Here is a 14,737-nt window from a genome sequence, read left to right as displayed (position 1 = left end):
TTCTTTCTAATCTTGTGCATGTGGTGTTAAGCTATTTTACCCTCCTGTGTTTTCCCAGCTTGTCTCACTTCTTAAGTTCCAGTCCAGCTTCTCCATGCTGCTGCAGTCATGTGTTTCACTGAGCCCAGAGCTGATTGGCCAAATGGACTTCCTGAAACAATTATTGACCACCCTTGTGTCAGCTCTCGCACTGGACACAACAGGATTAGGTGTGAGCCTTATAATTTGTTGTATTTCTAAATTATATCCACTGGTTGTTAGTCCTTCTAGTTGGTGATCATATGCGTTCTCTTTGCAGATGCAGGTATACGCGACACTATCTTCGCAAGCTGGGGGCACGTGTTTACGCTCGTGGCTACTCTGGTGAGGAGGGACAGTTCTGCATCTTACCCATCTGTCTCTGCTGCGCTGGGGAGACACTGGCGGATGTTCGCAGGTACTGTTTTATATGGTCATCTGCAGAAGTAGCAATCACATGTTATCGGCCATATTGTCACTGTCCATTGAACACCTCAAATCTACCAAGTAATTTTAAATTGTATTTGAGAAAAAAACCCATCAGCTTTTCTCTGGGTTTCAAAGGAAAGGAAAAGCCCACAAAAAATAGAGAAATAGTGGTACCTGTATCCAATAACACATTTTCTGGACGATGTATTGTCCTACCAAATTTTGTTGATAAACAATAATATTGTCAACATTATTTTAAGAACAAATTAAACACTAATGTAATCATAATATACGGTATAATAATATTAATGCAAGTAACCCTTTCGAATGCATTAACCTTTTATTTTTGTTAGTGTTTTTTACCATTGTAATTGAAAGGTCAATAACTTGTGATTATTTTAAATAAGTAAACAAACAATAAAACTAAAGTGGACTTTTAATCTCTTCTCGAAAAAATTGCACTTAAAGGGCACCTATACTGCAAACCAACTTTTCTTACCTGCTTTTGTGTATTGTGCATAAGCCCCGAAAAGTTAAATTCAAACCATTGAGGCATTGAGGAGATGTTTATAAAATTATCTTGGCCTCCATCACACTTCCTCCAAACAAGCCGGTTGTAATATTGTCTGACTTGTGACGTCCGCATGAAGTATGGCCTCTCGCTGGCTTGGTGGTTGGTTGTCTCCTGTTTCTCCCGTGCCTTGTCCTCTGCTGGGTGCATCTGTCTACGGCCCAAAGTACGATCTTCTTTTTTCATCTTTCTTACCCCTTCTGCTCTGGTCCGGCTGCGCCAAAAACATTAAATAAATCCATTTAATATAGTCAAATGCAAATAAGGCAACAAGAGACGTATCATACGCTTCTCTTTCGTAAATTAAATCTGTACAGCAGATATGGGCATTTACATCAACAATATGATTTGTCTGAGTGGCGAGACAAGACATTTAAAAAAAATAAAAAATAAATATATGGTAGAAATTTACCCGAAGATCTTTGTGTGAATCTGCAATTTCTACTTTATGTGCGAGCGTTTGTAGTCCGCATGACAACATTCCCAAAGTACAATCCAAAGAACGAAAATTCTCTGTTATTGGTTGTATTAGCCAACACAGGTCACTACACACATCTACAATCTCTTCTGAAGAACTTAAAAACTGCCAGGCTAACTTTTTTGTTTCACGCAATGTGCCTTCAACGGGGAAGAAGTATCTCTTTGTGTGTGCCAACCACTTCAAAGATTCCTGCTTCACAAACTTGCGGCAATATAAATAGGTATTTTTCCAAAAGCTACTTTTAATAGCAGAGTCAGTGTTTACTCTTTATGGCAATGGATTAGGTACCGGTACATGACAATCACCCGCTGACCTACTTATCTCTATGGCTGCGGCGGCTTATGACCGCCCAGTTTAAAGTGATTTGCGATGTGCGTCGTTTTCTCTGGGAAGGGTTACTTTTGCACCAATTGACGAGCACATAGGTTGATGACGTAATTCACATTTTTCGGAAGGGCCTCCACATGGAAAATTTCGGGTCTGTATGAAGACGACGAAAAAATCCACATGAAGAAATATATACGAATTTAAGTTAGTATCACTTTACTTATATATACCAGCGTTTGTATATATGTCTGCTTTTAAAATTCTAAAATATGAAGTCAGTCTGTAAATTCCATTATAGTTTTTGAATGTCTTTTCCAGGCGGCAGCCATGATGCTCGCTGCCGTCATTTGTGTAACATTTCATTCAGAAAAAAACTCCACTATGGTCAGATTGTATCATTGTATAATGCGCAGCTTTGGTAAATGGTAAATGGGTTATACTTCTATGGCGCTTTTCCCTTCAAGGTACTCAAAGTGATTTGACACTATTTCCACATTCACACACTCACACACTGATGACAGGAGATGCGAAGGCCCTAACCACGACCCATCAGGAGCAAGGGTAAAGTGTCTTGCTCAAGGACACAACAGACGTGACTAAGATGGCAAAAGCTGGGAATCGAAACTAGGAACCCTCAGGTTGCTGGCACGGCCGTTCTACCAACCGAGCCACGTAAATAGATTGTTTTCAGATTGCCTTTTCATAAAGGTACCCACTGTTGAATCCACATTTGAAAATTCCAGGAAATATGGACATTAAGACCTATTTTTGTAGGAATTGTAACATTTATACTCAACTTAATTAAATAATTAAAAAAATAAACAGTTCAATATTATTGTTTTTCAATTATGTGATTTTCTTTAGGTTACTTAAGTAATACATTTTTTTAGTTATTATTATCATTTATAATGCATTTATGACAAATAAGAAGAAAGCTATGTTGTTTTGAAGTTCGCTTTGCAAAATGCAAGTCACACATTTCTTTATTGTCATAATGGATAATCCAGGACAAAAAACCAATACATTTTTGGACTTCAAAAATGGTTCAAATACCATTGAAAATCTTTTTACTAGCTCTTTGCAATGGTGTCATTTTTTTAATATATTTTGCATTTGAAATTTTTTGTCGCATACTTAAATGGAAGAGACAATGAAACGGTAAGTAATTAAAGGAGATTGCCAATATGTGAATAATACATTAGCAATTTAAGCTCCATTTGTTGTGTAGCTTGTCAATTAGCCTTCTAATGTAGAACAACAGCTTCATCAACCTGCGGTAATATAAAGAAGATTTTCCTAAAAACTACTTTTAAGGATAAGATTAATGAGGTGATAGACATAATACGAACCATTGAGACGCTCATTTCAAGCCTTTTTCTGACGTTTCTTCTTAGGTTCCTTTTTGCTCCGGGTCTGACCGTGGCTCGTACATATATTATTGTATGCTAAAATCCGTCGCTGTTGCCATTTATGTTGAAGCTCAAAGGTTGAATATACTTAGAATAAGATATTATTCAGTACCTTGCGGGAAGTTTCTCTCTCAAACTACACATATGGCCGCCGGGGCGGGACAAAAGTTCAGTTGGCGTGAGGGGGTGGGGTGAGAAGGGGGTTGATTTGTATCTTAACAACTTTGCCTTTCAAAGTGACTTGTTTCCAGAGGCAGCCAACAAGTGGCTTGAAGATGTGTCTTTATAGCTCCCCTTTAAATAAATATTGAACATCTTGAAGTGCAGTTTTTTTCCTTAGTTGGAAAAACTGGGTTGGGTGTTTTTGGGCAATTTCTTTTTAACAAATGTGTTATACTGGCTTTGCAATCATATTTGTTCCTCCTAATTCTTCTCATGAGCGAGCCGCGACGAGCGAGACTCTGTCGCTGTCGAAAGCTAGCAGTCCCGCCTTCACTTACCGTGACTAAGATTGTGGATGACTGACAAGAGGATTCACTCCCTTCATTTAGTTCAGCTATTAAACGAACACACTCAGGCGCTGAGAGCGTTGCACAGAGCCTTGCACCTCTTGCACCCTGTTTGGAAAAAGAGAGACAACTAAAACACACACACAACCTAGATTGATAGTAACCCTCCCTGGATTGTGGAAGATAGCATAACTAGAAATATCCACTCTTTCAACGTGATTACTTGCCTTTCGAAGCCTTATTGACCAGCCGGCACTCTTGCAGATGTTGGATCTAATGAGACAGGAAGACGCCAATTAGAAACCACTAAAAAGGTTTTTGAATTCCTCTTCAGTCTGCTGGAAGAGGCAAATTCTTTACATTATTATATTTTCAGGGACCTGCTGAAGTTGTTTGTCATAAAGGACTACTGTCGTAGTCTATTTCTTATCCAAAAAGGTAGTTTTTAATTTAAAAAAGATTGTTTCATGTTAAAATTGTGGTGTTCTGGGTGAGGCCAAGCATGGATTAAATTGATTTCAATTACCGTATTTTTCGGAGTATAAGTCGCACCGGAGTATAAGTCGCACCTGCCGAAAATGCATGATAAAGAAGGAAAAAAACATTATGCAACTTTCATAAACTATGAAAAAAACTGTGACTTATAGTCCGAAAAATACGGTATTTTTAATGGAAGCCTCGTATTTTGAGTGTTTTGATTTACGTATATACAGTATATAAAACCTAGTCTGCCTGTATGCCTGAGTACAGCCCACACCGCCAACAAAAGGCTTGGGGTATAGACACGGCCCTGACATAGATCCCAGTATTTTCTCCCACGCCTCACAACTGTGCCGATTGTAATTTTATGTCTTTAAAAACACCCCCGCTCTCATGATTGATAGCTCAGCAGTGACGTCTAATGAAGCCATTAAAAACAATAAACCTTTTTTGTGTATTCATGGAAACATTTGTTCCTAGTATTTTCTTGTCGCCATACACGCTGAAGTGATCCATCAGAACACAAAACCTCAGTAATGAATAAATATTGGATGGAAGTATTTCACCACTGGATTTATTATTTGTCTACTGTGTCATTTATTAAAAAGCATATTTATTGTGCTCTTGTGTGCAGGAACTATTGTGTTGTGTGTGCATGAAAAGTTTGTGGATCCTCTCCTGCACAAAGTGGCTTTGCACTTTCTATCCACCATTTTCGCAGAGGAGACAAAAATGCGAGAACAACAGGTCACAAAGTTAAACTCGGGCTGTGCTGTTTTAGCTGACGTGCTGAGTGGTCCGTCTGCCAGCCAGCTTTGTGAAATGCTGATGCAGGTAATGTATTTTATTTTGATAATACTTCCAAAAGGACACCTCTCATCTTAATTATGTTCTATTTTTAATGTTAGAGTTTTGAAAGGCGAAATCTTCAGGATCCACTTAAAAAGTTGACAGCCATCGCACTTATGACTCTACTAGCTAGCAGCGCTGCAGCACAGAACCATGCTGCTAAAGGTATTGGGTCTTCACCTGTACTGTGTTTACATATATAATTTGATAAGTTACAAAACCAAAAACCAGTGAAGTTGGCACGTTGTGTAAATCGTAAATAAAAACAGAATACAATGATTTGCAAATCCTTTTCGACCTATATTAAATTGAATATACTGCAAAGACAAGATATTTAATGTTCAAACTGAGAAACGTATTGTTTTTTTGCAAGTAATCATTAACTTAGAATTTAATGGCAGAAACACATTGCAAAAAAGTTGGCACAGAGGCATTTTTACCACTGTTACATCGTCTTTCCTTTTAACAACACTCAGTAAACGTTTGGGAACTGAGGAGACCTATTTTTGAAGCTTTTCAGGTGGAATTCTTTCCCATTCTTGCTTGATGTACAGCTTAAGTTGTTCAACAGTCCGGGGTCTCCAGTGTGGTATTTTAGGCTTCATATTGCGCCACACATTTTCAATGGGGTACAGGTCTGGACTACAGGCAGGCCAATCTAGTACCCGCACTCTTTTACTATGAAGCCACGCTGCTGGAACACGTGCAGAATGTGGCTTGGCATTGTCTTGCTGAAATAAGCAGGGGCATCCATGATAACGTTGCTTGGATGGCAATATATGTTCCTCCAACACCTGTATGTAACTTTCAGCATTAATGGTGCCTTCACAGATGTGTAAGTTACCCATGCCTTGGACACTAATAGACACCCATACCATCACATTTGCTGGCTTTTGAACTTTGTGCCTAGAACAATCCGGATGGTTATTTTCCTCTTTGTTCCGGAGGACACAACGTCCACAGTTCCAAAAACAAATTGTAATGTGGACTCGTCAGGCCACAGCACACTTTTCCACTTTGCATCAATCCATCTTAGATGAGCTCGGGCCCAGCGAAGCCGGCGGCATTTCTGGGTGTTGTTGATAAATGGCTTTTGCTTTGCATAGTAGAGTTTTAACTTGGACTTACAGATGTAGCGAAAAATTGTAGTTACTGATAGTGGTTTTCTCAAGTGTTCCTGAGCCCATGTGGTGATATCCTTTACACACTGATGTCACTTTTTGATGCAGTACCGCCTGAGGGATCGAAGGTCTGTAATATCATCACTTACGTAGAGTGATTTCTCCGAATTCTCTGAACCTTTTGATGATATTATATTATTATAAATCCCAAAATTTTTTGCAATACCTCGTAGAGAAATGTTGTTCTTAAACTGTTCAACAGTTTGCTCACGCATTTGTTCACATCTTTGTTTGTGAATGACTGAGCATTTCATGGAAGCTACTTTTATAACCAATCATGGCACCAACCTGTTCCCAATTAGGCTGTTCACCTGTGGGATGTTCCAAATAAGTGTTTGATGAGCATTCTTCAAATGTTCTTAGTCTTTTTTTGCCACTTGTGCCAGCTTTTTTGAAACATGTTGCAGGCATCAAATTCCAAATGAGCTAATAGTTGCAAAAATTAAGTTTTCCAGTTCGAACGTTAGGGCAGCACGGTGGAACAGGGGCCTCACAATACGAAGGTCCTGAATAGTCCTGAGTTTGCATGTTCTCACCGTGACTGCGTGGGTTTCCTCCGGGTCCTCCGGCTTCCTCCCACCTCCAAAAACATGCACCTGGGGATAGGTTGATTGGCAACACTAAAGTGGCCAAGTGTGTGAATGTGAGTGTGAATGTTGTCTGTCTATCTGTGTTGACCCTGTGATGAGGTGGCGACTTGTCCAGGGTGTACCCCGCCTTCTGCCCGAATGCAGCTGAGATAGGCTCCAGCACCCCCCGCAACCCCAAAAGGGACAAGCGGTAGAAAATGGATGGATGGAGTTCAAACGTTAAGTATCCTGTCTTTGCAGTATATTCAATTGAATACAAGTTGAAACAGATTTGCAAATCCTTGTATTTTGTTTTTATTTACGATTTACACAACGTGCCAACTTCACTGGTTTTGGGTTTTGTACACTGTGGCTTTTTGTGCGTGTGTGCGCTCCAGCAGGTCTAATTGACAGTTGCGTGGAGCAAATGAAGCAGATTCACAATCAGCTGCACCTGGAGTCAGTCCGACCTGGCAAGCCTTCCCACCGCAAAAAGGTTAGATTAATTCTGAATTTTGAGCTCCATTTTTATTGGATGCAGTGACTATATTTATGGAAAGCTATTCCGACTGTGGTTGTGCATTCGTTGCAAGTGTTTTGAACTAATAAAATATTTAGTTCAACACCCCAGGTTTGACTTAATTAAATAAATGAATGCACTGGATTAATCATATTAGAACATTTTACGCTTTTAATGATTTTTGAATAGATTCATAATACTAATAACAAGAATAATGCGCTTTTTTGTCATTATATGTTCGTATTGTGATGAATATTAAAGACAAACCCCCTTTTTCAAGACCGTTTTCAATCAAGACAAAATGATTATTCTTTTTTAGTATAGTACTGGTAATTTATAATAATGATTTCATGTTTAAAAACTGCTTAGCAGTTGTTTGATGAGTCTCCCTCATTGATCACTAATTAATCATTAAATTAGCACCACAACTTGTTTGTTGACTTGCCTGCTAACGTTTTGAGTCTTTTTTTCCGAGTGGGCTGTGTGTGAGTGACGGGAAGAAAAGCTCTAACTTATTAGTGGAGATGTCATTTGATGCCACCTGTTGGTTTGCATTCATATACATCTCCAGGCCTCAAATATAAGACATCCCTTTTTATGGTAAAGGTACCGTCATTTATTTTGGAGGATATGATAATTAATTGTCAGCTTTTCTTTATGACTTGCTTCATTTAATGAGCAAATATTGTGTGTCTGTGTGAGAGCTTCATTTAACTTTGTGTTGTTTTTCCCACATCATCAGGAAGAAGGCCCTTTACAGGAGCTGAAGCTGACGGTGGAGATCCTGCGAAGTGCTTTGTACCACAATCGCGAATGCAAAGTGAGCCTCTTGCCTTTTAATTCCCAGCTGCTAATTGGTGTCAAATGAGTCCCCTGAGTACCGATACGCTGGAGTGCTTGTAAATAAGGCTAAACCACCCTGCAACTATGTTAATAGCATTCTTTATGAAGTATTTGTATTAGCTGGCTTTACTCTTCCAAGTGACCGTTTAATAAGTTGTGGTTCCTTTGGACTAAATTGTGTTTCTATAGCCTTAGATGTCCTCCTTTTGAGAGAGCTCTGATCTGTGGAGGCACAAATATTTGGACCTTGGCAAAAATGGCCTAAAATATGGCGTTTACAGTTTAAAATATCTTTCACTTTTCTGGGAAGACCCTTTGGGATGCTTGATAGTGTTTCGTGGCCTTGTCATCTTCTTCCTCACCAAGCTCATCCAAGCATGCCTTTATGGACCTTGCTTTATGCACTGGAGTTGTCCAGGCACTTTTGTTCATAGTAGCACAGAATAAATGGATACCTGCTTTTGTCAGTACCGAATACTATGCAACACTTTCCTTGGTAAGCCGCGTCAATAATTGGCTCATGAGCAGTAAGTCAGTGCCGAAGAAGAACACCAATGTTTCCCATCTATTTACTGTCGAGAATGTGGATTTGGCACTTCCGGTTTACCCTCACTTGTAAATAAATCATGATCGAACTGTATTGTAGCGAACTGTAGGAGTGGCCTAACTCCGCTTCACAACACAGCTCATATGCACCTGGTTTGCCAGAAAATAAGACCTAGCAGAAATGCTTTGTAATGCACTTGTTGGGGCGGTATAGCTTGGTTGGTAGAGCGGCCTTGCCAGCAACTTCAGGGTTGCAGGTTCGATCCCCGCTTCCACCATCCTAGTCACTGCCGTTGTGTCCTTAGGCAAGACACTTTACCCACTTGCTCCTAGTGCCACCCACACTGGTTTAAAAAAAAAAAAAAAACTTAGATATGGGTTTCACAATGTAAAGCGCTTTGAGTCACTTGAGAAAAGCGCTATATCAATATAATTCACTTCACTTCACTTCACTTCAGCAACTTTGTTGTTATATTTAGCTAGTAGTGGTACACATTAAAAGTGAAGGAATCAAACACAAGCGGTCACTTAAGTATTCGCCACGCAAGTCAGAACCGAGATCCGCCACTACAAGCCCAGAGAGTGTGTACCACAGCGTGCAAAAAACCTCCAGAAGCAAGTAACCCAACTTTTTATCACTTCAATAAGTACTAAGCAATAGAGTAGTCTCGATCTGATATTGATATCGGGTATTGGTCCGATAACAGCAAAAACACAAGTATTCAATGATATCGGCTTGCATCTAAAACTTCTGATAGAAGCTCCGATACAACATGGACAGTCCATCCATCCATCCATTTTCTACCGCTTGTCCCGTTCGGGGGCAGGGGGCTGGAGCCTATCTCAGCTGTTTTCGGGCGGAAGGCGGAGTACACCCTGGACAAGTCGCCACCTCATCACAGGGCCAACACAGACAACATTCACACTCACATTCACAGGGCCAATTTAGTGTTGCCAATCAACCTATCCCCAGGTGCATGTCTTTGGAGGTCAGTTAATAGCTAAATGTCCTCCAATAAGCACACAAGGCTGGTCATTTCTTGTAATTGACTTAAGTTATTAACATTGGTGTCAGGAAGTGGTGGTGACAAACCCCAAGATGCAGAGATGACAGGCGTGGTGCAGGAAAACATGGTTTTAATGTCCATAAAATGCAGGTAAAACACAATCAGGAACCAGGGAATAGCTCACAGCATACAAGAAACAGCTAACAAGAGAAGAGGAACCAGGGAGAACTGGAGACAGCAAGCAGTCCACAGCATATAGCAAACAGCTTACAATACTCCAGCACTGACTGGAGGGCGAGGCAAGTACAAATAGCAGCCGGCTGATTGACACCAGGTGTGGCCAGATGCCAATCAGCCACAGCTGAGGGGAAACAGCGCTCAGGGAGACAAGCAGGAAACTGGACAAAAATAAGAGTGCTGACAAGAAATAAAAACACACAGAGAAAAAACCAAAACATAACCAAACTGTCAGTGACAAGCCTGACAGTAGCCCTCCTTCTGATAACAGATACCAGAAGTTCTCGATAAACAAAAAACCCAAAAGTCCAAAGTCACGGGAGGGCGGACAAGGCGGTGGGCCGCCAGGCCAAGTGTCCCCGCAACCAGCGGGGAAGAGTCAGGTGGCGACGGCGAGTTGAATACCGCCGAAATTGGCGAGGCGGTCGCCCATGTAATGGCCACATCCGTGGCTGACGAGAGGGCTGCATGCCGGCGCCTGATGGCCGACCGTGCGTCAGGCCAGCTGGAGGTCGCGGAGGCGACGATGCTGGAGACTCTAGCAAAGCCGTGGGACGGCCCGCTGGAGACGAGGAAGACGATGTCGACGCCATGGGCGAAGCCGGAGACAAGGAAGACGATGTCGATGCCGTGGGCGGAGCCCGCGACGAGGAAGACAATGTCGTCGGCGTGGGCGGAGCCAGCGACGAGGAAGACGACGTCGTCGGCGTGGGCGGAGTCAGAGGAGCAGGCGGCTCGTCTGCCGGCTTGGGCGGAGTCAGAGGAGCAGGCGGCTCGTCTGCCGGCGTGGGCGGAGTCAGAGGAGCAGGCGGCTCGTCTGCCGGCGTGGGAGGGCTCACCAGGTTTGATGGCGTCCACAGGCCCCCCGGGGTGAATGGCGGCATCTGTAGTCCCACCGGGGTGGATGGCGGCGACTGCAGCAGATCCACTGGAGTTAGAAGTAGCTGTGCCTCGCCAGCTACAGAGCTACTCATAGCCCCCTCGCCCCTCAAGGGACGGATCCAAAACGTCCCCAAAGAGGCCCACAGATGACAGGGATGGGTGGGAGGGAGATTGAAAGAAGGCATCTCCTCCATTCGGCCATTAGTGCCAGCATCCTGTCAAGCCTCTCCGCCATAGAAATCACCGCGGGGTTCGTATTTGGCTGGAGTATTCTGTCAGGAAGTGGTGGTGACAAACCCCAAGATGCAGAGATGACAGGCTTGGTGCAGAAAAACATGGTTATAATGTGCAAAAAATGCAGGTAAAACACAAACCAGGAACCAGGAAACAGGAACAGGAATCAGGAACCAGGGAATAGCTCACAGCATACAAGAAACAGCTAACAAAAGAAGAGGAACCAGGGAGAACTGGAGACAGCAGGCAGTCCACAGCATACAGCAAACAGCTTACAATACTCCAGCACTGACTGGAGGGTGAGGCAAGTATAAATAGCAGCCACACCAGGTGTGGCCAGTTGCCAATCAGCCGCAGCTGAGGGGAAACAGCGCTCAGGGAGACAAGTAGGAAGCTGAACAAAAATAGGAAATAAAACACAGAGGAAAAACCAAAACATAACCAAACTGTCAGTGACAAGCCTGACAATTGGAGGCTAAAGGCTACTAGGAGATAGCAGCTACTGACGACCACAACTAGACGTATGAAAAAAGTGTCTTTGATTGAACAGTACTGCAGTCTAAACAAGACATTTGGCAATATAAATACCGTATTTTCCGCACTATAAGGCGCACCGGATTATTAGCCGCACCTTCTATGAATTACATATTTCATAATTTTGTCCACCAATAAGCCGCCCCGGACTAAAAGCCGCGCCTACGCTGCGCTAAAGTGAATGTCAAAAAAACGCTGCGCTAAAGTGAATGTCAAAAAAACAGTCAGATAGTTCAGTCAAACTTTAATAATATATTGAAAACCAGCGTTCTAACAACTCTGTCCCAAAATGTACGCAAATGTGCAATCACAAACATAGTAAAATTCAAAATGGTGTAGAACAATAGCAACATAATGTTGCTCGAACGTTAATGTCACAACACACAAAATAAACATAGCGCTCACCTTCTGAAGTTATTCTTCATTCGTAAATCCTTCGAATTCTTCGTCTTCGGTGTCCGAATTGAAAAGTTGGGCAAATACGGGATCCAAAATGGCCGGTTCCGTCTCGTCGAAGTCACCGGAGTCAGTGTCACTGTTGTCCAGCAGTTCTGTGAATCCTGCCTTCCGGAAAGGTCGGACCACAGTTGTGACCGAAACTATCTGCCCAGGCATTTACGATCCACTGGCAGATGTTGGCGTATGTTGACCGGCGCTATCTGCCCGTCTTAGTGAAGGTGTGTTCGCCTTCGGAGCTGTGTGAAAAAAGACACCCGGCCTCTTCACGTAAACTTCCCTTAACCACTCGCTCATCTTTTCTTCATCCATCCATCCCTTCGAGTTAGCTTTTATGATGACGCCGGCTGGAAAGGTCTCTTTTGGATGGGTGGAAGTTAGCATGGCAAGCTAGAACCACAGTGAAGGATGACTTCTCATTCCCTGTGGAGCGAATATTCACCGTACGTGCTCCCGTTCCACAGTGCGGTTCAGTTGCTGTGAAATACGGTAGTAATCCGTGTGCGGATGGAGAGATTGCGTCTTTTTATGAACCGGATCGTTTTGTAGGAGCCATTTTGTGGTCTTTACAGATGTAAACAGGAAATGAAACGTACGGTGATATCCGCGCGTTTTTTCTTCTTCTTCCGGGGGCGGGTGAAGCGCTTCCTGTTCTATGGGGGCGGGTGAAGCGCTTCCTGTTCTATGGGGGCGAGTGCTTTCATTGGCGGTTGCTTGCGTAGAAGAAGAAGCGCTTCCTGTTCTACCGGGAAAAAAGATGGCGGCTGTTTACCGAAGTTGCGAGACCGAAACTTTATGAAAATGAATCGTAATAAAGCGCACCGGGTTATTAGGCGCACTGTCAGCTTTTGAGAAAAATTTTGGTTTTTAGGTGCGCCTTATAGTGCGGAAAATACGGTAAGTAGGGATGTCAGATAATGGCTTTTTTGCCGATATCCGATATTCCGATATTGTCCAACTGTTAATTACCGATACCGATATCAACCGATACCGATATATACAGTCGTGGAATTAACACATTATTATGCCTAATTTGGACAACCAGGTATGGTGAAGATAAGGTCCTTTTTAAAAAAAAATAAATAAATAAATAAGATGAATACATTAAAAACATTTTCTTGAATAAAAAAGAAAGTAAAACAATATAAAAACAGTTACATAGAAACTAGTAATTAATGGAAATGAGTAAAATTAACAGTTAAAGGTTAGTACTATTAGTGGACCAGCAGCACGCACAATCATGTGTGCTTACGGACTGTATCCCTTGCAGACTGTTTTGATATATATTGATATATATTTTAGGAACCAGAATATTAATAGCAGAAAGAAACAACCTTTTTGTGTGAATGAGTGTAAATGTTTTTTTTGGGTTGGTGCACTAATTGTAAGTGTATCTTGTGTTTTTGATGTTGATTTAATAAAACAAAACAAAAACAACAACCCAATAAAAAAAAAAAACGATACCGATAATTTTCGATATTACATTTTAAAGCATTTATCGGCCGATATCGGCAGGCCGATATTATTAGGTTATAATCGGTATTGCCAACACTCAATGCTCCAATGTCTGTATTGTATCAGAAGTGAAAAAGTTGTATCAATACACCCCTACTAAGATAACAGAGGGACACTCCTACATCATTCGGCAACATTTTGAACACCACTGGTTTACTTATTTCACCAGGAAAGCAAAGTGTGGCCTGAGGGCCATTGTTTAACACAGCTTTTTTTTTTTTGGGGGGGGCACATTGTAGACATTAAATAAACAAAAATAATGGGAAAAATTAAGAAAAAAGGCATCACGTAATAAAAAGTCTGACATGTTGAACAAATAAAAAAACAAATATTTGTTTACAAATATATGTTTTAGCCTATTTATTATTATTTCATTGCAAATCACATGACGTCATGCTACGAGCATATTAAAGAATTATAACAATAATGTTTGTTTTATGTACTTAAAGGGTCCATGCCACTGCTGTTCTTTTTTATAATGTAAAATAGTTGGTTAGTTGTCATCTCTGCATCTTGGGGTTTGTCACCACCACTTCCTGACACCAATGTTAATAACTTAAGTCAATTACAGTACAGTGAAACCTCGATTTACGAACCTAATTGGTTGTTGGACGCGGTTCGTAAATAGAACAGTGGGTATAATGAAACAAATTCATCATAAGAAATAATGTAAATAAGAATAATGGGGTTCCAGCCTCAAAATTCCATATTTTAGTTAAAGTTTGTACTCTTTGAACACAATATAAAGTGCTATACAGCAATGTATATCAAATAAACATAAAAAGGGGGGCTATTTATTAACAATCAACAACAACGGCAAGTTAAACTATCCTGTATGCGCTGTACTGCTAACACACGCACACACAGAAGTCCCTTTGGTGCCTTCACAAACAGACACCACAAAAATCACAACCATATTGCTACAATAATAACAATTTTAAAAAGTAAAATCCACTTTACATGAGCGGCAAATGAGCAGCTGACGAGTGGAGAGAAAGAAGCAGACAGAGGGGAAGAAGATTCAATCTCTTCAATACAAGCTAGCACAAAATGGCTGCCAGCGGGATGCAAAATGAATAAATGAATAAAACGTTTGTACACCGAGACATGGTTCACACACACAGGCATATTTGGCTCGAT

At 41.4% G+C, this 14,737-nt stretch overlaps 1 protein-coding gene across 1 annotated transcript in view; it reads left to right on the top strand.

Annotated features, from left to right (window-relative positions):
- The window catches only part of rttn (rotatin), a 91,415-nt gene that overhangs the window by 68,707 nt on the left and 7,971 nt on the right, over positions 1-14,737 (top strand). Inside the window, exons 38-43 of the mRNA XM_061965622.2 lie at positions 59-209; positions 299-436; positions 4,859-5,058; positions 5,133-5,238; positions 7,222-7,319; positions 8,086-8,163. Of these exons, the coding sequence (XP_061821606.2) occupies positions 59-209; positions 299-436; positions 4,859-5,058; positions 5,133-5,238; positions 7,222-7,319; positions 8,086-8,163 (771 nt within the window). The remainder of the gene's footprint in view (positions 1-58; positions 210-298; positions 437-4,858; positions 5,059-5,132; positions 5,239-7,221; positions 7,320-8,085; positions 8,164-14,737) is intronic.

Source organism: Nerophis lumbriciformis, linkage group LG07 (assembly GCF_033978685.3).
Source record: "Nerophis lumbriciformis linkage group LG07, RoL_Nlum_v2.1, whole genome shotgun sequence".
Lineage (NCBI taxonomy): Eukaryota > Metazoa > Chordata > Actinopteri > Syngnathiformes > Syngnathidae > Nerophis > Nerophis lumbriciformis.
The sequence above is the reverse complement of the archived record's forward strand: the minus strand, read 5'-3'. Positions and strand labels throughout refer to the sequence as shown.